General features: G+C 35.0%; 1 protein-coding gene across 28 annotated transcripts in view; it reads right to left on the bottom strand.

Annotated features, from left to right (window-relative positions):
• The window catches only part of FER (FER tyrosine kinase), a 450,919-nt gene that overhangs the window by 337,712 nt on the left and 88,968 nt on the right, over positions 1 to 24,239 (bottom strand). For 2 of the 28 annotated variants that reach the window (XM_054556501.2, XM_063724225.1), the window contains one exon: positions 12,252 to 23,816. The exons of the other annotated variants lie outside the window; for them this stretch is intronic. In XM_054556501.2, the coding sequence (XP_054412476.1) occupies positions 23,788 to 23,816 (29 nt within the window). In that variant the 3' untranslated portion in view covers positions 12,252 to 23,787. Of the gene's footprint in view, positions 1 to 12,251; positions 23,817 to 24,239 lie in introns of those variants that run through there. 28 annotated transcript variants of the gene reach the window in all.

The raw sequence follows: 24,239 nt of genomic DNA, 5'->3' as shown, positions 1-24,239 counted from the left end.
CATTTTCATTGAGACATTTAAACCATTTAAACCACCCATCTGTCCTCTCATTTGCACAGATATTTAAACTGCACACTACCCATCTGTCTTTCTAGCTGGTGTAAAATGATTTACTAAACATACAACACTCAACTCAGTAAGATTTTATGCTCCAAGATAACATTAGAAAAGTTAAGAATTTCCCAGATACCTTTTTCTTTATTAAATATAGTATATGACAAACAACCTGAAGCCATTAGAGCCAAAATTTAATCACCAACAGCTTACCAATGGTCATTAATAACAATTACAAAAATATTTAATGCCTTTGGAAACATCCAATGAAGAACCTATTGTGTTAAAATAATAATAATAAATTCTCAAAACCACTTTCAGGTTTAAAACCAGATTTCAGGTTACGTTTTGACAGATTTGGGGGAGGAGTACTCCACAGCTCACATACACTTCTACATTTGGTTATAAGGCATACTTATGCATGCACATTATCAATCAATCTGTTATCTCCTTCCCTTGCAGGTATAAACAAAGAGTTTTAAAAACATGCTTACTTACCATGATTTGGAAAGGGATTCTATGCTACTTTTTACTGATTTGTTTTAAAATAAACGTTTAGGGTGCTATACAGGATATATAAGTCAATCTCAGAAATGTTAATACCATATAAAAACCAATGTTACAAATAAAAATTTTAAAATTCCTTTTACTTAACAAAATTATTGCAAAAAATAACCTAATACAATTCTATTTACTTCGAAATATCTCAGATCACTAATATACTTTCTTAACTTTTAAATAAATGCATATGATCTTAAAATTAATGTGAAATACATAGAATGAAAAAATTCTTATTTTTCATTCAACAGACACAGAATCCTATCTTTGTTTTGTATGCTTTTTTCTTTTTTCTTTAAATGATGACAGGCATTGGAGCAGGGCATGAGTGTTCTACATGTCAATCAACAAGGAGGAAAACATCCAACTTTTCCTCCTTCACATAATAAAATTCACAAAGAGATTAAATTATAATTTGTTTGCCACAACTTGTTGACAAGTCTACTTAATGTTTTGTAATAACAGAATGTATAAACAACATGTCATGCCATAAACAATATTATGAAGCTAGCAAAACTCAATTATGTAAGTTTGACATTTACAAGAGAAAGGCTAGACTACTCATTAAGCTAGTCTAAAAAGTCACTTTTTTTATTATAAATTTCTGAAGTGTTTGCCATTTGCGAATTATGGTAGAAACCTGCTGATAATAAATAAGAAGTGATTATTTTCTAAAAATAAGGTGCCTACAAGTAGACTCTGCTTTGATTTGGATAACTAAACATTCTACCACCTTACAATTTTCCTTTCTTTCAGAACATTCCTTGTTAATATGGTTTGGCTCTGTGTCCCCACCCAAATCTCATCTGGAATTATAATCCCTATAATTCCCATGTATCAAGGGAAGGACCAGGTGGAAGGTGATTAAATCATGAAGGGGTATTTTTACTCCCATGCTGTTCTTGTGATAGTGAGTTCTCAGAAGATCTGGTGGTTTTATAGGGCAGTTTTCCCTACTCTTGCTCAGTCTCTCTCACCTGCCACCATGAAGTCATGCCTCTTCCCCTTCCACCATGATTTTAAGTTTCCTGAGGCCTCCCCAGCAATGTAGAACTGTGAGCCAATTAAGCCTCTTTTCTTTATAAATTACCAAGTAATTATGTCTTTATAGCAGTGCGAAACAGACTAATACGCTCCTCAATTTCACAATTTTACTTATTACTGTACACCCGCTATCCTAGGCACACTGAGTATGAAGAAAATGAACAGGAATTCATCTTAACTTATAGTTACTTGGGTCAAATGTATACCCATGTTTTTTTCACATGGAAGTTAAATTCAAGTGTGATATGTAGAAACAATGAAGGAGCTACCTTTTTTACTCAGTGTGGTTCTGACAAGAACAATGTTAAAAAGTCAGTTCTAGTCTCAGCTTTTCCTTTGATTAGATGTGCAGCCCCAAGCAAAACATTTAATCTAAATTTTAGTTTCTAATTTTTAAACATAGGAATTAAATTATCTGCCCTTTCTAATTCACTGGGTTGTAATGTAGATTAAATGGCAGAAAATTGACAAAATGCAGTTAATAGCAAAGGCTAAATAAAGCACAGAATTTGGAAAGACAAAAAGAAAACATTTGTGTTTATATGCTCCTATAAAGCATTAAAAAAAAATAGGTATGGCCAGGCACGGTGGCTTACACCTGTAATCCCAGCACTTTGGGGTACCAAGGTGGAAGGATCATGAGGTCAGGAGTTTGAGACCAGCCTGGCCAACATGGTGAAAAAAAAATACAAAAATTAGCTGGGCATGGTGGTGCGCACCTGTAGTCCCAGCTACTCGGGAGGCTGAGGCAGGACAATCACTGGAACCCGGGAGGTGGAGGTTGCAGTGAGCCAAGATCGCACGACTGCACTCCAGCCTGGGTGACAGAGAGAGACTCCGTCTCAAAATAATAATAATAATAATAATAATAATAATAATAGGTATATACATATCTTGCTACTTTTAATAAATTTCCTGGCATAAGAAAATTTGATTTACCAAGAAACATTTGTTAAACATTTTATGGTTTTGAACTGTTCAGAAACTGAAATAGTGACACTTCATTTAAAAATTCAATATAAAACACCTTTAAACAGCAAGTTCTCAAACTCTGTGTAATATAATTTCCTTGCATATAGTGATTGCTACATTCAATTGACCCACAGTCTTCTAACAACCTGTAAAGTGAATGATGTACCATGTCCAAATCTACATTCCATAATTTCACAATACTGTGAATGAGGGAGTTCTGGGTAGCTGGGATGTGGCAGCAGCATAATTCTGAATCTCCCAAATATTACCCAAAAATACAATAAAGAACAAAATGAAAAACGTCAACTCATACCCTCAGCAAAACAGGCAGAGAAAGTCCAAATTTTAAACTGGCTATGAGTAGAAAAGTAAACACCAAATCTCTATAAATGATCTCTCCCCCTCCCATAGCAAGCCTTTACGAAGACCAAAGGCTGTTGGGTGGGTTGGCTGGAGGTGGGTGTTGGGGGGTGAGGCAGGGGTGGGGGTGAAGAGAAGAAACCGCAGCATGCTTAAGACTGATCTAAAAACAACCATCAGAAAAAGAAGGTCTGCTCTACTTGTGAAAACACTGAAAAACTGTAGTGGTAGATCACAGCAGTGACAGCAATGTAAGAGTTAAAGAAAGAGGAAGTGAGATACTATTTCTCATCTACCAAATTGAGAAACACTGTCGGTGAGGATGTGGAGAAAAAACATTCATACATTTCTAGTAGAAATGCAAATTGGTATAATCCTTATAGAAGGAAATCTGGCAATATCTAACAAAATCACATGTAAGTATACCTTTTAACCCAGCAATCACACTTCTTGGAATTTATATCACACTTCTGGGAATTCATTCCTCCAATCACACACACAAACACACACACATACAAAACACATACATAAGGTTATTTATAGTAGCAGTACATATAATTAGAAAAATCAGAAATAAGCTATATGTCCATATGTAGAAAAGGGCTTAAATAATCTTAAAATAAAGTGGCATGCAGCTGTTGAAAAGAATGAAAAAACTAGCAAGAGACTGTGAGGACAGAAAAAAAAAAAAAGAATGAAAAAACTATCTACCAACTCGAATATTGTCATTTTCAAGATGCATTATCAATGGAGAAGCAAAGGAAAAAGAATATTATATAATTGCAGTTTTGTGTAAGAAAGAAAGGGAAATAAAAACGATTGAGTTCCCTATATGGTTTTGAACAGTATTAACTTCTGGAATCACTAAAGTTTCACATAGAAATAAATAAACAAAATTAACAAGGATAAGAGGGAGGGGGGAAATTAAAATGAGATACAACAGAAACAAATGAACCAAACTGTATTTCCAGTGAATAACACTAACCACACTAAAAGGAGTAGGGAAATTACTTTGTAAAAAACTAAGTAACTTTGGAAAACAGTATTTGACTACAATAGAAGGCTAAAGACAAAAAAAGCTTTAAACAAATACCAAACTGTAGTCTTTAAGTTTCATTTTTCAGAGGCATGAGTTAGCAATACTGAAATTACTTTCTGTGTATTCTAGCATTTGAGCAAGTAAGTAAAATATTGTGAATAACAGAAGCTAGGTTTCTCACTGCCAGAGAAAGCAGTTGCAAATATATAAATAGGAAGAGGAGGAATAAACTGTATGGTATTGGACTAGAATTTGAAGCATCAATGTGAACCCCTCAGTGTATCCCTAGACAGACCAACAGATAACAGAAAAAAGCACAGGTGTACATGAGTGTGTACGTGTTGCTTATTTCCTGTCTCTGTCAATTAACAGGACCTAGAATAAGATACTCCAATAGCAATGAGCACACCAATGGCCAGATACTGTTTTCCAAATACAATTCTCCACTAAAAGGAACTAGGGTTTCATAGAGAAATGGAACCTGAAGTAGGAAAAGTATAAGATGAGCCAGAAAATACGTACTCAATGAACGATAGGAATGTGTCAAAAGGACAGAGGAGCCAGTTTGAAGTGGCTCCCACTGGCCAAATCTAAGCATGATAGTATATCATTATGATAGTATAAAATTATAATCCATGAATAAAAATCAGAATCTGTGACTTCATTCTAATACATTAAATTAATACATAAATTTAAAAAATAAATGGGAGGGAAAAGCCCTTCCTTATATTAAAAACAAATTAATAAATGTAAAAGGAATAATTGAATTAGAAAATTACCATTTCACAATTGCCATAATAATAAATGATTTAGGCAAGAACCATTGATAGCCATAAAAACTAGTGGGTGAAAATCTGAAGAGTAACACCATATTTACATAGCATCAACGTTTTCCCCACAATACTTATTAACAAAAAGAAAAATGAAAATGTAACTTTAGTGTGGAGAAATCAAGCATATACCACCTTACTCCAATGATCAAATTAATATCCAATAATGGGATGAACTGACATCATGGACCTGATATAAAGCACCGACAACAGAACATCATTTCTATGGTATTCCTATGAAAAATAAATAACAAATATTATGCAGAAAAGCAAATCAAGGAATACTCCACAAAATAACTGTTCTATACTGCTCAAAAATGTCAATGTTTTGTGAACCATAAAGACTATTAAAGTTCCAGTGTAAAGGCAACTAAAAAGATATGACAACTGAATAAATACACATTTACGTTTTTATATTTACACATATACACACATGCATACGTATGTATGCACCACATACAGAGACAGAAAAGCATAAAGCAAATGTGGTAAAATGTGAACATTTGGGAAACATGAGTGAACGGTATATGGGAATTCTTTGTACTATTCCTTCAACATTTCTCTAGGACTGAAATGCTGTTAAAACATAGTTAAAAGAAAGCTGTGAAAATTGGATCAAAATTTTAAAGTATCAGAATATTCATTATATCTAAAGAACTGGTATTATTTAGCCTACAGATAAGAAACCTCAACAATTTGTTCTTTAAATATCAAAACACTGATTTCCTAGTTCAGAAAAGAAAATTTAGTTTTAATTTGTATGTCTCCTAGCAGGCATGTTTCCACTACATGTAATATTAATACACAAAGAAGCCACACTGAAAAAAAAAGATTTAACTCTACTTTAGAAGACTAGTCAAGTGTGTGGAAGAACAACATTTACAGAAAATTTAGGGCATTCATCCTTTAAATGTTTATCTACAATCCATGGTGTCCTAGGTTATGTGAGGGATGCACAGTTATAGTCTCTTCCTAAAAGATACTGGATAAGAAAATTAAAATGAAGGCTCACCAAATAGTCATCATGTTAGGATATGACTGTTTCAGAAGCGTAGAGATCATCATTAATTCAGCATAAACAAACACACACTAACCTCCAACTCCTAATATGTACTATGATACAAAAGGTATCTAATAAGTTGATGAACACACTTAACAAACTGGCTTAAAAGCTACATGTTATGCATGAAATATCTCTAGAAAAAGCAGATAATATCTGTTGCCTCTGGAGGAAAAAAGTGAATAATGAGTGGGGAAAAAAAACCTTTTCATTGTATACTTAATGGTTTGTACCTTATGATTTTGAAATGTGAACCATATTAGTGTGAAGAGGGAGTCTGTGAACTCCATTTTTAAAAATTACTCTGAAGAGAACTTCCATAAGCTTTCACCAGCATATCTAACCTTTTTATCTGAATCTATATCTCTCCATCTCTCCTAAGCTATTACTATGAATAAACTGTCCTTGTTCAAAGTGAAGACTAATCTATTTATTAGGGTACTAGATGTATCCTCTCTCACCTACTCAGGGACATTTCTCCAGCAATTCTTCCTTCATTCCTGTTGCCTCAACTGTTTTTCCTTCCCTAGAAGTGCACTTTCATCAGCAAACAAGCTGTAATAGCTCACAATCTTGAAAAAAAAAAAAAAAAACCTCCCTTTACTACACTTCTTCCAGTTAATTCCGTATTTCATTCCTCCCCTTTACCGCAAAACTGATACTAGTTATCTCCAGTTTCTTTTTTCTCCTTCTTTCTTAAACCCAGTCCATTTAGGGTTTTCCCCTGTACTACTCCACTGAAACTTCTCTTGTCAAAATCACCAATAACCTACACTTCGCTAACTCCAAATCTTAGTCTTCACCTTATGTTTTAGCAGTATTCAACCTAGTTGATCACTTGCTCTTCCTTGAAACTTATCTTCCCACATTTGTCTTCCAGAATAGTACATTCACTTAGTTTTCCTTTTATATTGGTCTTTTGTATTCTTCTTCTTCTTTTTTTTTTTTTTTTTTTTTTGCTGGAGTGCAGTGGCGCGATCTCGGCTCACTGCAAGCTCCGCCTCCTGGGTTCACGCCATTCTCCTGCCTCAGCCTCCCGAGTAGCTGGACTACAGGCGCCCGCCACCACGCCCGGCTAATTTTTTGTATTTTTTAGCAGAGACAGGGTTTCACCGTGGTCTCGATCTCCTGACCTTGTCATCTGCCCGCCTCGGCCTCCCAAAGTGCTGGGATTACAGGCGTAAGCCACCGCGCCCGGCCGGTCTTTTGTATTCTTTTTAACTCTTTATTTCCCTCACTTCTTAATGTTGGGCTCAGTCTTTATTAACACTCTTCTCTTTTTTATCTTCATTTATACTACTGGTAATGTCATAAAATCTCATGGCTTTAAATGACAATTAACATTTCATATTTATAGTTCTACTCCAGACCTCTCCCTGGAACTGCTGAACTAGAGATTTAATTCAACAGTTCCACCTGAGTATCTAATAAGACTCTAAAAACCAGTCTTCCCACATTTTTCCCATTTCAGTTAATAACAATGCCATTCTTCCAGTTGCTCAGGCCAAAAATCTTGGAATCAGTCTTTTCTTCTTTCTCTCACAAACTACATCCAATTCAATGGCAAATCCTCTAGGCCTGTTTTATGTTTTTTGTTTTTTTTTTTGAGACAGGGTCTTGCTGCTCTGTCAGCCCAGCTGGAGTTCAGCGGGGGCAATCTTGGCTCACTGCAACCTCTGCCTCCTGGGTCAGGCAATTCTGGTGCCTCAGCCTCCCTAGTAGCTGGGACTATAGGCGTTGTGCCACCAGGCCTGGTTAATTTTTTGTATTTTTAGTAGAGACAGGGTTTCACCATGATGGCCAGTGGCCAGGTTGGTCTTGAACTCCTGGCCTCAAGTGATCCATCTGCCTCGGCCTCCCAAAATGCTGGGATTACAGGCATGAGCCACCACGTCCAGCCAGCTCTACTTTCAATATATAGTAGATTTTCATTATTTGTGAAAGCTGTATTCTTGAATTTACCTACTGGATAAAATTTCTTTAAAACCCCCAAAACAATACATGCATTGCATTCCAGGTCAATTATAGGCATGCCATGTGCAGAGCAGCAAAAAATTTGAGTAAAGGCACAGGTTCTTAGCTGAGGTTGAACAAAGTTAGGCTCCGCTTTTTGTTTCAGCTTTCACGACTGTAAACAATTTGCAGTCTAAGTGGTGCATTTTTCACATTTTTGTGAATTTTGTTGGTGATTTCACTGTTTGAAATGGCCCTGGTGCTGAAGTCTAATGTTCCTACGCTCAAAATGGCTGTGATGACCCTTGAAGAGAAGATACCTGTATTAGATAAGTTTCATTTAGCCATGAGTTATAGCACCACTGGTTGTGAGTTCAATGTTAAATTAGGTGTCTTTAAATGAAAACATACATAAAACAAAATTATATATTGATCAGTTGCTGAAAATGTTGTGTCACTGCTTGCAGGAAACAAACCTTTTTGTCCTCTAGGTGAAACAAGTCAGCACTAACTAATTTAATGTACACAGTGACTTTATCAAACTACCATAAATAACAAGAATTAATTGTTTATACAGAATTTGAGCACTTCTCAGCACTTCTTTTGCTACCAACCAGGTCCAAACCAGCATGACCCCTTGCCTAAACTACTGCAACAGCCTGGAAGTAACTGTCTCCTTACTTCTGCCCTTCCTCTCTCATTTCAGACTATTCTCAAAAAGGTTACAACAATTATCCTGTTAAAATGTAAGTTCATTCACGTCACTCCTCTGCTCAAAACACTCCAATGGCTTCCCATCTTACTTGAGTAAAAGGCAGTGTTTTAAAAGAACTACCAAGATCCTACATAATCCATGCATCACCTGTCAACCACCATCACTCTTCCTCTCTGACCTCATCTCATACCTCCACAGCTCTCTCTTATCCATCAACTCAGTTACAGTCAAAAAGGTATCTGTACTGATCTTCAAATATGCCAGAAATGATAAAATCTCAATGACTTTGTTTGGCTATTCCCTCTACCTAGAGTACTCTTTGATACAGATGATCACATGGTTCACTCCCTGACTTCCTTCATTCTTTATTTAAATGTTTCTTTCTCCATGAGGAATACATGATCATCTTCTCAATACCCAATCTCCCTACCTTGTTTCATTTTTCTCCATGGTATTTATTACCATTTCACATGCTATGTTTCACTTATTTATTTTATGAATCAGCTATCTTCTGCTCTAAAATGTAAGCCTCAAGGAGGCTGGGATTTTTGTATGTATTGTTATATACAATATCCCAAATTAAGACAGCAGTGACTAATATATAGCAAGAACTCAACAAATAGTTCTTAAATGCATAAATTGATATAGTTCTTATTTGAAAAAAAGAAATTTAAACAAATCAATTTTTAAAAAGTTATTGAAAGATTATAATTTTACCTTGTGCTGTTTAGATCACACTGTTTATATTATCAGTACTACCCTCTGATATTTATACAATCTTTTTAGTAATTAAGTCCAAAACTAATATTGCTAAGAAGCTTACCTATAAAATACAGAAGAAAATCAGCAAAAAGATAGAACTTCTCTTAATTTTTTCATGTGTAGAACTTAGCTTTGTTTACTTAACAAAACTAAGCAAAATATGGACAAATTTAGGAAGTAATACAAAGATATAAATGAATCATATAGCATATTTCATCCCATATATTTCAGCATTTAATGAGATTATTATAGCTGTCATTCCAATTTCTGCACAGCTTTAACCCAATGCAAATTAGATTAAAACTAAGAGTGCCGTTACTTTTAATTACCTTGTAAAATTCCTATCATATTAAGGAAATTTCACTTCATACTTTATGCAGCAAAAAGCATTCATTCCATAAGTTAGCTGCTGATATATATTAATCACTAAATCCAAAAATAAGTGGAAACCTCTCATTTTCAGGTAACTTCAGTAGATCTCATGACCAACAACTGTAGCTTGAACTCTACTTTAGCAACTACCATGTCCAATATGAATTTTTCCATATGTTAAACTGAGAGAGAAATTTGAATTCCAGAATATAAAGACCTCCATGTATCACCCAAACATGATTTTGATATTTAAATATCGCCAAAATATACAGATATTGAATAAGAAGGCTAGTTGCCATTCTTGGTGACCTCAAATTGAGGAAATCAACTAAAAGAGCTTTTAAAAAGTCGTATCCATTTTTTAAAATGTGGACTTATTTATACATAAATTTAACCAACTGTCTCAAGGCTGGACTCATTTCAAACTGGTTTTCATAATTAAAGTACTCTACAGAGACAACTCAATAGATCTAATCAATTTTAATTGGCTATAAAATATCGCAAACTATTCATAATGCATGAAGAGGCAATTTAAGAAAATCTACTTCCCAATTACAGAAAAATTTACTTTTGAATGAGACTTGCAGCTACTCCCCACAGTTCTAGCAGTAGGTAATCCTCTTACTCTGTCTGCTTAGGATGAATGACGGCTTATAAATTATCAGAGGGTTTACCAATCCCTTAGCATTCTTTTATTTATCATAGAGAAAGGATAATTAGGAAGATAGTTTGTTTCCCCACTTGTATGATAAAAGAGGGTGAAGAGAACTCCTTTCAAGTGCCTCTAGACTGACTGACATGGGCATGTGTAATGTGGAGTAGCTATCCTGTTTTCTTTCTTTCTCCTGAACATGATGTATGATAAAGCAGAAGCATTCAGACTCCTACTCATGTAAGAGAAAGCCTTATAAATACTATGATAGGTATTTTGAGGCTGGTAAACATAAAACCCTAGCATAATTCTAGACATACAGAATCAATTAAGTAGGCTATATCTGAATATATAATTAGAAGGTAGTTATTTTTAACATCTTTTCTGATACTTCAAAATATCTTTAAGTAAACTATAAAATTTCAAAGCAAAATCACATTTGAAATTATTAAATTCAATACAATACAATTCAATATGGTTTTGATTACATATTATAAAATTGGCATGCATTATATTTACTCTTAATTTTATTTTATTTTATTTTTTACTTTGAACAAAGTACTACATGGCATCTGCATAAGAACCTGCATGTATATATATAGGTGAAGATGACTGATACGGTTTGGCTGTGTCCCCACCCAAATCTCATGTTGAATTTCCACATGTTGTGGGAGGGACCCAGTGGAAGGTAACTGAATCATGGCGGCAGGTCTTTCCCATGGTGTTCTCATGATAGTGAATAAATCTCACGTGAATAAGTCTCATGAGACTCATGGCTTTATAAGGCAGAGTTTCCCTGCCCAATCTCTCTCTTTGCCTGCTGCCATCCATGTAAGACATGACTTGCTCCTCCTTGCCTTCTGCCATAATTGTGAGGCCTCCCCAGTCATATGGAAATGTAAGTCCATTAAACCTCTTTCTTTTGTAAATTGCCCAGTCTTTATCAGCAGCATGAAAACAGATTAATACAATGATGTATATTATCTACAAACATGAACAAGTTGAGGAAATGGTGAGCCCAAAATATATGGGAATAAATAAACTCATATAACTCTCAGAAGAAATTAGGAAGGATGATAAACTCCACTAAGACTCTAAAACTTAGGTTAATGTGTTTTGGTCTTTCATTATCATTAATAGAGTTTAATTTAATTCATGTTCTTCATAGGAAGAAGCAAAACCAACAAAGGCCATGGACACTGAAATCAGACAGATTTGGTTTCAACTATTTCTTTATTCTCCCAATCATGTACTTAAAAACTGTTTGTCTATGAGAAATTTCCAGAGAAACTATCTAACATTGTAAGTGACCATTATTAATTTTTGTGAATAATGTAAAATAACAGTGTAGCAAAATCAATTATGATCTGCCCTAAATAAACAAAATTACTGTAACAAATAGCATATACAGATATTCTTTGCAGCATTTCTTCAGAAATCCCTTGACAAGAAAAAAAAATAAAAAGTAAATCTTAAAAGTTTAATGTTTTCTAATAGAAAAACAAATAGTATTCCAACTTAAAAAAAGAGATAAAACATTTTCCATCAAGTTTTATATAAAAATTTTTCTCACTTCACATGAGATCAAAAGACAAATCAAACACAAAGACAAATTACTTAAAGGTGTACAGTGATAAACCGAAACTTACGGAATCCCTTGAAAAATCAAGCACTACAAAAGGATTATCTAAGTATAGTATACAAAAACTTCAATTATTTAACTTATGCAGAAGAAAAATCAGAAACACCTTAACTGGAATCCTCAGATTAATTTATGAAACAAAACAAACACATGGAAAAGTATATTATAGATATCATATAGAAAAACAGCAGAGGATCATTATAAATTTCAAGAGGAAAAACAAGCTCAAAAAAGGCACTAATAATATGATTTTTTTTTTTTTTTTTTGAGACGGAGTCTTGCTCTGTCACCAGGCTAGAGTACAGTGGCACAGTGGCACGATCTAGGCTCACTGCAACCTCCGCCTCCCAGGTTCAAGCAATTCTCCTTCCTCAGCCTCCCAAGTAGCTAGGACTACAGGCGCGCACCACCATGCCCAACTAATTTTTTTTGTATTTTTTAGTAGAGATGGAGTTTCACCATGTTGGCCAGGCTGGTCTTGATCTCTTGACCTCGTGATCCACCCGCCTCGGCCTCCCAAAGTGCTGGGATTACAGGCGTGAGCCACTGCACCTGGCCCTAATAATATGATTTTTAAACTTCCATCATTTCACAAACAAAATGTTATTATTCTTCTCTCTATCATGAATCAAGGCAATGTTCTACATTTTCTCCTTGGACTAGAAGTCTTATAGCTTTATTAAAATTGTTAATGAGACCCAGTCTAACGAGTTTAAAATTCACAATGTATGGCGTCTCATCAAAAGTTATCAGGCATTCAAAGAGCAAAAATATCTAACCAAAATGAGGGAACAAATCAATCAACTGAAAGTGACTGACACAGATGTTAGAACTGGGTAACAAGGATTTCAAAACAGTTATTACAGTGGTATTCAGTATGTTCAAAAAGTTAAGTAGATATATAAAAGGTTTAAGAAAAGACCCAAATCATACTTGAGGAGGCAAAACCTATACTGCCTGAGATAACAACAACAACAACAAAACAAAACAACAACAACAACGACAAAAAAAAAACAAAAAAAACCCACCACCAGATGGGATTAAAGGCAATTAGGCATTGCAGAAGAAAAGATTACTAAACTGTTAGATATAGTCATAGAAACTAACCAAAATGAAACAGAAAAAAAAGACAAGGGGAAAAAATTATCAGAGCATTAGGAGTCTGTAAGAGAACTACAAGCAGCCTAATATATGTGTAACTGGAGTCTCTGAAAGAAAGCAAAAAGAGAAGGGGAGACAGAAAATATATGTGACGAAATAATGGCTGAAAGTTTTCCAAATTTGATGAAAACTAAAAACTCAAATACAAGAAGCTCAAAAAACACAAACATAAATGAAAACTTTAATAAAAACTTACAACAAAGTAAATCATGATCAAATTGCTTAAAACCAATGATAAAAGGAAAATCTTAAAAGCTACCAAAGGAAAATGAAATGTTCAGAGCAACCAAGATAAGGATTAGAGCAGATTTCTCCATGACAAGGCACTGGAGAAACATATTTAAAAACATAAAGGGGTAAAAATCTGTTTAAAAAAAAAATTCTATACCCCAAAAAAATATATTTTAAAACTGAAAGTGAAATAAATATTTTTTCAGACATACATAAAGAATTCATTACTTGCAGACCAACATTACACGAAATGTTAAAAGTAAGCCATTCAGGCAAAAGTAAAATGATACCAAATAGAAATAGAGGCATAGATAAATAAATAAAGAATGCTGGAAAAGATAAGTACTTGGATAAATATATGAAATATTTTATTATTGAAGATAATTTACTATTTAAACAAAACAAAAACAATGTAGTGTGTAGTTTGTAACATAAGCAAAAGTAAAATATATAAAATATATCACAATAATAGCACAAAGACAGGAAAGGGAGAAACAGAACTATCCTACTGTAAGATTCCCATACTATATACATAGTATATATACAAAGTGGCATAATACCAGTTAAAGGTATATTATAGTAAATTACATACAAAATAAAATAAAACATTAGAGCTAACAAATCAGCAGAAGAGATAAGAATCTTCAGAAAAATGTTCAATTAATCCAGAGAAAGGTAGAATAAAGGCAAAGTGAAATACAGAATACGTGGAACAAAAAGAAAATAAACTGCAAAATGAGAGATTAAACCTAACGTTATAAAAAGTTACATTTAAATATTGGTCTAAATGCCACTAATTAAAAGGTAGGGATTATCAAGAAACAAGAGATAACTATATGCTGTTTACAAGAGATGCATTTCAGAAATAAAGACTGAAACTGGTTAAAGTATGAAAAAAGAATATAGATAGGTCAGACGTGGTGGCTCACACCTGTACTCTCAACACTTTGGGAGGCCCAGGGAGGCAGATAACTCGAGCTCAGGGGTTTGAGACTAGCCTAGGGAACATGGCGAAATCCCATCTCTATAAAAAGTTAGCTGGGCATGGCAGCACATGCTTGTATTCCCAGCTACACAGTTGGCTGAGACAGGAGGATTATTTGAGCCCAGGAGTTCGAGGCTGCAGCGAGCTATGATCCCACCACCACTGCACTCCAACCTGAGCAACAGAGTGAGACCCTGTTGTAAAAAAATAAAATATAAAGTAAAAAAGGAAAAAGAAAAAATATATAAACACTAATCAAAACAAAGCTAGAATGGCTACATTAATATCAAACAGAATGAATAACAGAGCAAACAATACTATTACCAGGCATAATAAAGGTCATTTCATAATAATAAAGTAGTCAGGTCATCAAAAGAATATAATACTCATAAATGCTTACATACCAATAATAGTTTCAAAACACATAAAGTAAAAACTGATAGACCTACAAGAAGAAATAGACAAATCCACAATTATAGTTGGAGATTTCAATATCCTTCCGGCAATAACTGATACAACAGGTAGCCAAAAAGTTGGTAAGAACATAATAAATTTGAATAATACTATTAAACATCTGGACCAAGTTGACAATGTAGATCACTCCAAAGAACAATAGCATAATACACATTCTTATCAAGTGCACATAAAGCATTTACCAAAACTGACATTTACTGGCCATAATAAACTATTACATAAATGTAAAAGAAATAAAGTCATAAAAACATTCTCAGACCACAATGAAATTAAATTTTAAAAAATTAAAAAACTCTAGGAAAATGATAAAACATTAGGAAACTAGACAACATTCTTCTAAATAACCTATGAATCAAAGAAAAACACACCAAAAAAAAAAAAAACATAATCAAAAAGAAAATTAGAAAGCATTTTGACAGGAATAAAAATGAAAACATAATATATAAAATTGAGGGCATACTGCAAAAAAAACAGTATTTAAGGAATTTTAGAGTGCCAAATGCTTGCATTTGAAAAGATGGTTCTCAAATCAATGACCTCAGCTTCCACATTAAGAAAAACAGAAAAAGTGCAAACTAAGCCTAACGCAAGCAGAAGGAAGGAAAAAAGAAGGATCAGAGCAGAAACTGTTAAAGTAGAAATCACAAAAACAGTATGATATTGGCTGTGGGTTTGTCATAGATAGCTCTTATTATTTTGAGACACATGCGATCAATACCTAATTTCTTGAGAGTTTTTAGCATGAAGGGTTATTGAATTTTGTCAAAGGCCTTTTCTGCATCTATTGAGATAATCATGTGGTTTTTGTCTTTGGTTCTGTTTATATGCTGGATTACGTTTATTGATTTGCGTATATTGAACCAGCCTTGCATCCCAGGGATGAAGCCCACTTGATCATGGTGGATAAGCTTTTTGATGTGCTGCTGGATTCGGTTTGCCAGTATTTTATTGAGGATTTTTGCATCAATGTTCATCAAGGATATTGGTCTAAAATTCTCTTTTTTGGTTGTGTCTCTGCCCGGCTTTGGTATCAGGATGATGCTGGCCTCATAAAACGAGTTAGGGAGGATTCCCTCTTTTTCTATTGATTGGAATAGTTTCAGAAGGAATGGTACCAGCTCCTCCTTGTACCTCTGGTAGAATTCGGCTGTGAATCCATCTGGTCCTGGACTCTTTTTGGTTGGTAAGCTATTGATTATTGCCACAATTTCAGATCCTGTTATTGGTCTATTCAGAGATTCAACTTCTTCCTGGTTTAGTCTTGGGAGAGTGTATGTGTCAAGGAATTTACCCATTTATTCTAGATTTTCTAGTTTATTTGCATAGAGGTGTTTGCAATAATATTCTCTGATGGTAGTTTGTATTTCTGTGGGATAGGTGGTGATATCCCCTTTATCATTTTTTATTGCATCTATTTGATTCTTCTCTCTTTTTTTCTTTATTAGTCTTGCTAGCGGTCTATCAATTTTGTTGATCCTTTCAAAAAACCAGCTCCTGGATTCATTAATTTTTTGAAGGGTTTTTTGTGTCTCTATTTCCTTCAGTTCTGCTCTGATTTTAGTTATTTCTTGCCTTCTGCTAGGCTTTTGAATGTGTTTGCTCTTGCTTTTCTAGTTCTTTTAATTGTGATGTTAGGGTGTCAATTTTGGATCTTTCCTGCTTTCTCTTGTGGGCATTTAGTGCTATAAATTTGCCTCTACACACTGCTTTGAATGCATCCCAGAGATTCTGGTATGTTGTGTCTTGGTTCTCGTTGGTTTCAAAGAACATCTTTATTTCTGCCTTCATTTCGTTATGTACCCAGTAGTCATTCAGGAGCAGGTTGTTCAGTTTCCATGTAGTTGAGCGGTTTTGAGTGAGATTCTTAATCCTGAGTTCTAGCTTGATTGCACTGTGATCTGAGAGATAGTTTGTTATAATTTCTGTTCTTTTACATTTGCTGAGGAGAGCTTTACTTCCAAGTATGTGGTCAATTTTGGAATAGGTGTAGTGTGCTGCTGAAAAAAAATGTATATTCTGTTGATTTGGGGTGGAGAGTTCTGTAGATGTCTATTAGGTCCACTTGATGCAGAGCTGAGTTCAATTCCTGGGTATCCTTGTTGACTTTCTGTCCCCTTGATCTGTCTAATGTTGACAGTGGGGTGTTAAAGTCTCCCATTATTAATGTGTGGGAGTCTAAGTCTCTGTGTAGGTCACTCAGGACTTGCTTTATGAATCTGGGTGCTCCTCTATTGGGTGCATATATATTTAGGATAGTTAGCTCTTCTTGTTGAATTGATCCTTTTACCATTATGTAATGGCCTTCGTTGTCTCTTTTGATCTTTGTTGGTTTAAGGTCTATTTTATCAGAGACTAGGATTGCAACCCCTGCCTTTTTTTGCTTTCCATTTGCTTATACTGAATGGGCAAAAACTGGAAACATTCCCTTTGAAAACTGGCACAAGACAGGGATGCCCTCTCTCACCACTCCTATTCAACACAGTGTTGGAAGTTCTGGCCAGGCCAATTAGGCAGGAGAAGGAAATAATGGGTATTCAATTAGGAAAAGAGGAAGTCAAATTGTCCCTGTTTGCAGATGACATGATGGTATATCCAGAAAACCCCATTGTCTCAGCCCGAAATCTCCTTAAGCTGATAAGCAACTTCAGCAAAGTCTCAGGATACAAAATCAATGTACAAATATCACAAGCATTCTTATACACCAATAACAGACAAACAGAGAGCCAAATCATGAGTGAACTCCCATTCACAATTGCTTCAAAGAGAATAAAATACCTAGGAATCCAACTTACAAGGGATGTGAAGGACCTCTTCAAGGAGAACTACAAACCACTGCTCAAGGAAATAAAAGAGGATACAAACAAATGGAAGAACATTCCATGCTCATGGGTAGGAAGAATCAATATCGTGAAAATGGCCATACTGCCCAAGGTAATTTATAGATTCAATGCCATCCCCATCAAGCTACCAATGACTTTCTTCACAGAATTGGAAAAAACTACTTTAAAGTTCATATGGAACCAAAAAAGAGCCCGCATCACCAAGTCAATCCTAAGCCAAAAGAACAAAGCTGGAGGCATCACGCTACCTGACTTCAAACTATACTACAAGGCTACAGGAACCAAAACAGCATGGTACTGGTACCAAAACAGAGATATAGATCAATGGAACAGAACAGAGCCCTCAGAAATAACGCCGCATATCTACAACTATCTGATCTTTGACAAACCTGACAAAAACAAGCAATGGGGAAAGGATTCCCTATTGAATAAATGGTGCTGGGAAAACTGGCTAGCCATATGTAGAAAGCTGAAACTGGATCCCTTCCTTATACCTTATACAAAAATCAATTCAAGATGGATTAAAGACTTAAATGTTAGACCTAAAACCATAAAAACTCTAGAAGAAAACCTAGGCATTACCATTCAGGACATAGGCATGGGCAAGGACTTCATGTCTAAAATACCAAAAGCAATGGCAACAAAAGCCAAAATTGACAAATGGGATCTAATTAAACTCAAGAGCTTCTGCACAGCAAAAGAAACTACCGTCAGAGTGAAGAGGCAACCTACAAAATGGGAGAAAATTTTTGCAACTTACTCATCTGACAAAGGGCTAATATCCAGAATCTACAATGAACTCAAACAAATTTACAAGAAAAAAACAAACAACCCCATCAAAAAGTGGGCGAAGGACATGAACAGACACTTCTCAAAAGAAGACATTTATGCAGCCAACACACACATGAAAAAATGCTCACCATCACTGGCCATCAAAGAAATGCAAATCAAAAAAACCACAATGAGATACCATCTCACACCAGTCAGAATGGCAATCATTAAAAAGTCAGGAAACAACAGGTGCTGGAGAGGATGTGGAGAAATAGGAACACTTTTACACTGTTGGTGGGACTGTAAACTAGTTCAACCATTGTGGAAGTCAGTGTGGCGATTGATTCCTCAGGGATCTAGAACTAGAAATACCATTTGACCCAGCCATCCCATTACTGGGTATATACCCAAAGGACTGTAAATCATGCTGCTATAAAGACACATGCACACGTATGTTTATTGTGGCATTATTCACAATAGCAAAGACTTGGAACCAACCCAAATGTCCATCAGTGATAGACTGGATTAAGAAAATGTGCACATATACACCATGGAATACTATGCAGCCATAAAAAATGATGAGTTCATGTCCTTTGTAAGGACATGGATGAAACTGGAAATCATCATTCTCAGTAAACTATTCCAAGAACAAAAAACCAAACACCGCATATTCTCACTCATAGGTGGGAAATGAACAATGAGAACACATGGACACAGGAACAGGAACATCACACTCTGGGGACTGTTGTGGGGTGGGGGGAGGGATAGCATTGGGAGATATACCTAAAGTATAGTAATAATAAATAAATAAATAAATAAATAAATAAAAGAAATCACCAAAACAGAAGAAAAAAGACCAAAAGCTGGTCTTTGAGAAGATTAATAAAACTGATAAACCTCTAGTCAAAATGATCAGGAAACAAGAGAAAAAGTACTAATAAAGGAAATGTCACTACACATACTATAAATATAAAAAGGTGGGGAGGCCGAGGTGGGCCGATCACAAAGTCAGGAGATCGAGACCATCATGGCTAACATGGTGAAACCTCGTCTCTACTAAAAATACAAAAAAATTAGCCGGGCGTGGTGGCAGGTGCCTGTATTCTCAGCTACTTGGGAGGCTGAGGCAGGTGAACGGCGTGAACTCGGGAGGCGGAGCTTGCAGTGGGCCGAGATCGCACCACTGCACTCTAGCCTGGGCGACAGAGCGAGACTGTCTCAAAAAAAATAAATAAAAAATAAATAAATAAAAAGGTGAATAAAGGACTATTATGAACAAATTACTATGAACACATTCTTATATGAAATGGACAAATTCCTGAAAAGACAACCTACCAAACCTAAAATAAAAAGAAACAAACTAAGTAGCCTCATTTTTTGGTTTTTTTTTTTTTTTTTGTCAGAGACAAGGTCTCACTTTGTCGCCCAGTCTGGAGTGCAATGGCATATAACTTCCAACTCCTAGGCTCAAGCGATCCTCCCCCTTCTCAGCCTCCCAAGTAGCTGGGACAACCAACACATGCCACCATACTTGGCTAAAATAGCCTATATTGATTACAGAAAGTGAATTTATACTTTAAAAGCTTAACCAAAAAGGAAAAATAAAAACAAGCAGATCCAGATGGTTTCACAAGTGAATTCTACCAATATTTAAGAAAGAAATATTACTAACTCAACACAAATCTTCCTAGAAAATTGGTGAGAAGGTAATCAGTCTGAGGCCAGCATTATCCTCATATGAAAATGAGACAAAGACATTACAAGAAACATAGACATAGGTGATAAATTATAAACAAAAACTTAGCAAATCACATCCAACAATTTAAAAAGTAGTAATACATCATGACTAAGAAAATTGTATCCTTAGTCATAACTAGTGAGATTTTATGCAAGGTTGGTGTAATATTTGAAATGTGAAAATCAATCAAAATAACCATATTAACAAACAAAATATGTATCTATTTATCTCAATAGATGCAGAAAGAGCATTTGACAAGATCCAACATCCATTCTAACACAGGAATAGAGACAAATTACTTCAGTATGATTTTTTTTAAGTCTTTAAAAAACTACAGCAAACATCATACTTGAAGGTGAAAGACTAAATAAATGCTTTACACCTAAGTTCAGGAACAAGGCAAGCCAACATTGTTTGCTCCTCTCACTTCTATTCAATATTATATAGGAGGATCTGGCCAGGGCAATTAGGCAAGAAAAAGAAAAAGAAGGAGAAAAAAAAGTCACCTAGATTGAAAAGGTAAAAGTAAAACTGTCTTTACACACAGATAACATGATCCTATAAGTATAAAATCCTAAGAAATTCATTTTTAAAAACCAACTACAGGCCAGGCACGGTGGCTCATGCCCGTAACCCCAGCACTTTGGGAGGCCAAGCAGGCATATCACTTGAGGTCAGGAGTTCAAGACCAGCCTGACCAACATGGTGAAACCCCATCTCTACTGGAAAAATATATATACACAAAAAATAAGCTGGGAGTGGTGGCAGGCACCTGTAGTCCCAGCTACTCAGGAGGCTGAGCCAGGAGAATTGCCTGAACCTGAGAGACAGAGGTTGCAGTGAGCCAAGATGGTGCCACTGTACTCCAGCCTGGGCGACAGAGCAACACACCATGTAAAAAAAACAAAACAAAACAAAAGCCTACTAGAATTAATAAACAAGTTCAGCAAGTCCACAGGATAAAAGTTAATATTCAAAAATCAATTGTATTTATATATATATATACACCAGTAATGAACAATCCAAAAACATCATTTTATTTGTAATGGCCCAATACTGGAAACAACCCAAATGCCTATTAACAGGAAAATGGATAAACAAACTGTAGTAGATCCATACAATAGAGTCCTAATGAGCAATTTTAAAAAGTGAATTACTGATACATGCAACAACATGGATGGATTTCAAAATAACTATTCTGAACAAATTAAGGCAGACAAAATAGAGTGTGTACTGTATGGTTCCTTTTTAAAATATTCTAAGAAATGAAAACCAAACTATACAGTGACAGAAGGCAGTTCAGTAGTTGCCTGGAGATAGAAGATGGAAGATCATAGAGAGGTGGAAGACAGGGATTACAAAAAGGTACTAGGAATTTTTCAGGGGTGAAAGACATGTTCATTATCTTGATTGTAGTAATAATTTCACAGGTGTGTACACAGGTCAAAATTTATCAAAATAAATATTTTAAATAGGTGCTGTCTGTTGTATGTTAACTGTATCAAAATGAACCTGTTAAAAAATAAAGAGGGTAAGGGCAATTCTTCTACATGGCAATTAAACACAATATATAATCCTTTATTTGGACCCTGGATCCAAAACAAACAAGGTTATAAAGGACATTTTTGTAATGAATTTGAAAACAGATTATATATTTAATTTTATTAGTGTATCAAAGTTTAATTTCTTGGGCATATTAAATTGGGGTTGTGTTGGAAAATACAGTTCTTAGAAAATATATGCTTAGGTATTTAAAAGGAAATGTTATGATGTTACAATACACTTTCAAGTGCTTCATCAAAAGAAAACTATATATATATGTTCTTACATATATATGTTCATACATATATATATACATAGAAAGAGGGGAAACAGAGACAGCAGAAGCCTAGTCGTGACAAAGTTTTGGCAATTTTTGAATCCAGGTAAAAAGTATGCAGGAGTTCATTATGTTATCATTTCAACTTTTCTACGGGCTTGAAAATTTTTTTAATTAGGTAAAAATTTGATTTTATAAAAATTTCAACTTTCAGCCAGGCATGGTGGCTCACACCTGTAATCCTAGCACTTTGGGAGGCCGAGGTGGGTGGATTACGAGGTCAAGAGATAGAGACCATCCTGGCCAACATGGTGAAACCACGTCTCTACTAAAAATACAAAAATTAGCTGGGTGTGGTGGTGCACACCTATAGTCCCAGCTACTCAGGAGGCTGAGGAGGAGAATTACTTGAACCCGGGAGGTGGAGGCTACAGTGACCCAAGATCACACCACTGCACTCCAGCCTGGCGACAGAGCGAGACTCCATCTCAGGAAAAAAAAAAACAAAACTCAACTTTCAATGGCTTGAAGGTAGGGTCCACATCTTTTTCATTTTTATATCTCTGGCATTTACCAAACAAAAGAAATTCTTATTAAATGAGTGATTAAATGAAGGAATTAATACATAAATGTATTAGTATATAAATATAAAATGATAAGGAATAGATTCAGAATAATTTGATATTGAAATAGTTGCCCCAATAAGGATCATCTGAGACCTTTCTTTCATTTCTTTTTTTGTTTTCCATAGATAGAGAGATAGATGATGGAATACTACTCAGCCATAAAAAAGGAATGAATTAACAGCATTTGCAGTGACCTGGATGAGACTAGAGACTATTATTCTAAGTGAAGTAATTCAGGAACCGAAAACCTGAGTTATGTTCTCACTGATGTGTGGGAGCTAAGCTCTGAGGATGCAAAGGCATAAGAATAATACAGTGGACTTTGGGGATTTGAGGGGAAGAGTGTGAGGCAGGAGCACTCTGTATATACTCTTATATACACCAGTTTCTTTATCCACTTGTTTACTAATGGACATTTGGGTTGGTTCCACGATTTTGCAATTGTGAATTGTGCTGCTATAAACATGCATGTGCAAGTATCTTTTTCATATGACTTCTTTTCCTCTGGGTGGATACCCAGTAGTGGGACTGCTGGATCAAATGGTAGTTCTACTTTTAGTTCTTTAAGAAATCTCCTCTCTGTTTTCCATAGTGGCTGTACTATTTTACATTCCCACCAGCAGTGTAGAAGTGTTCCCTGATCTCCGTATCCATGCCAACATCTATTGTTTTGTTTTGTTTTGTTTTGTTTTGTTTTTGTATTATGGCCATTCTTGCAGGAGTAAGGAGGTATCACATTGTGGTTTTGATTTGCATTTCCTGAAAATTAGTGATGTTGAGCATTTTTTCATAGGTTTGTTACCTATTTGTATATCTTCTTTTGAGAATTGTCTATTCATGTCTATTCATGTGCTTAGCCCACTTTTTGATGAGACTGTTAGTTTTTTTCTGATTCGTTGTAGATTCTGGATTTTAGTCCTTTGTTAGGTGTATAGATTGTGAAGATTTCCTCCCACTCTGTTTACTCTGCTTACTGTTCCTTTTGCTGCGCAAAAGCTCTTTAGTTTAATTAGGTCCCAGCTATTTATCTTTGTTCTTATTGTATTTGCTTTTGAGTTTTTGGTCATGAAATACTTGCTTATGCCAACGTCTAGTTTTCTTTCATTTCTTATGGTGACATTCTTTATTTTTATATAATTTTTGTGGAAAAATTCAAACCTATACAAAAGTAGAAAGAATTGTTCAATATCTCCATGTACCTATCAACTGGTTTGAACAATCATCAATTCATGATCAATCATGTTTCATCTATACTTCTATCTATCTACTCCCTATTCTTTAGATAATTTTGAAGCAAACCTCAGATATCACATCACTTCAGCTGTGAATATTTCTGCATTTAACTCAAAAATAAAGAGAACCTCAAAAAAAATCACAATTTCATTAACAATGCTATAATATAACAAGATTTCCTTAATATCAAATATCCTGTCTGGGTAAAATTTCTCAGGTTATCTCATAATTTTAATAGTTGATTTTCAAAAAAGGGCCTAAACAGCATCTATATAAATACATACTAAAATACTAATCCTTACAAATCCCAGGTACTTACAACATAATTTATTCCCACAACCATCCATC

This window comes from Pongo abelii, chromosome 4, assembly GCF_028885655.2.
Source record: "Pongo abelii isolate AG06213 chromosome 4, NHGRI_mPonAbe1-v2.0_pri, whole genome shotgun sequence".
NCBI lineage: Eukaryota > Metazoa > Chordata > Mammalia > Primates > Hominidae > Pongo > Pongo abelii.
The sequence above is the reverse complement of the archived record's forward strand: the minus strand, read 5'-3'. Positions and strand labels throughout refer to the sequence as shown.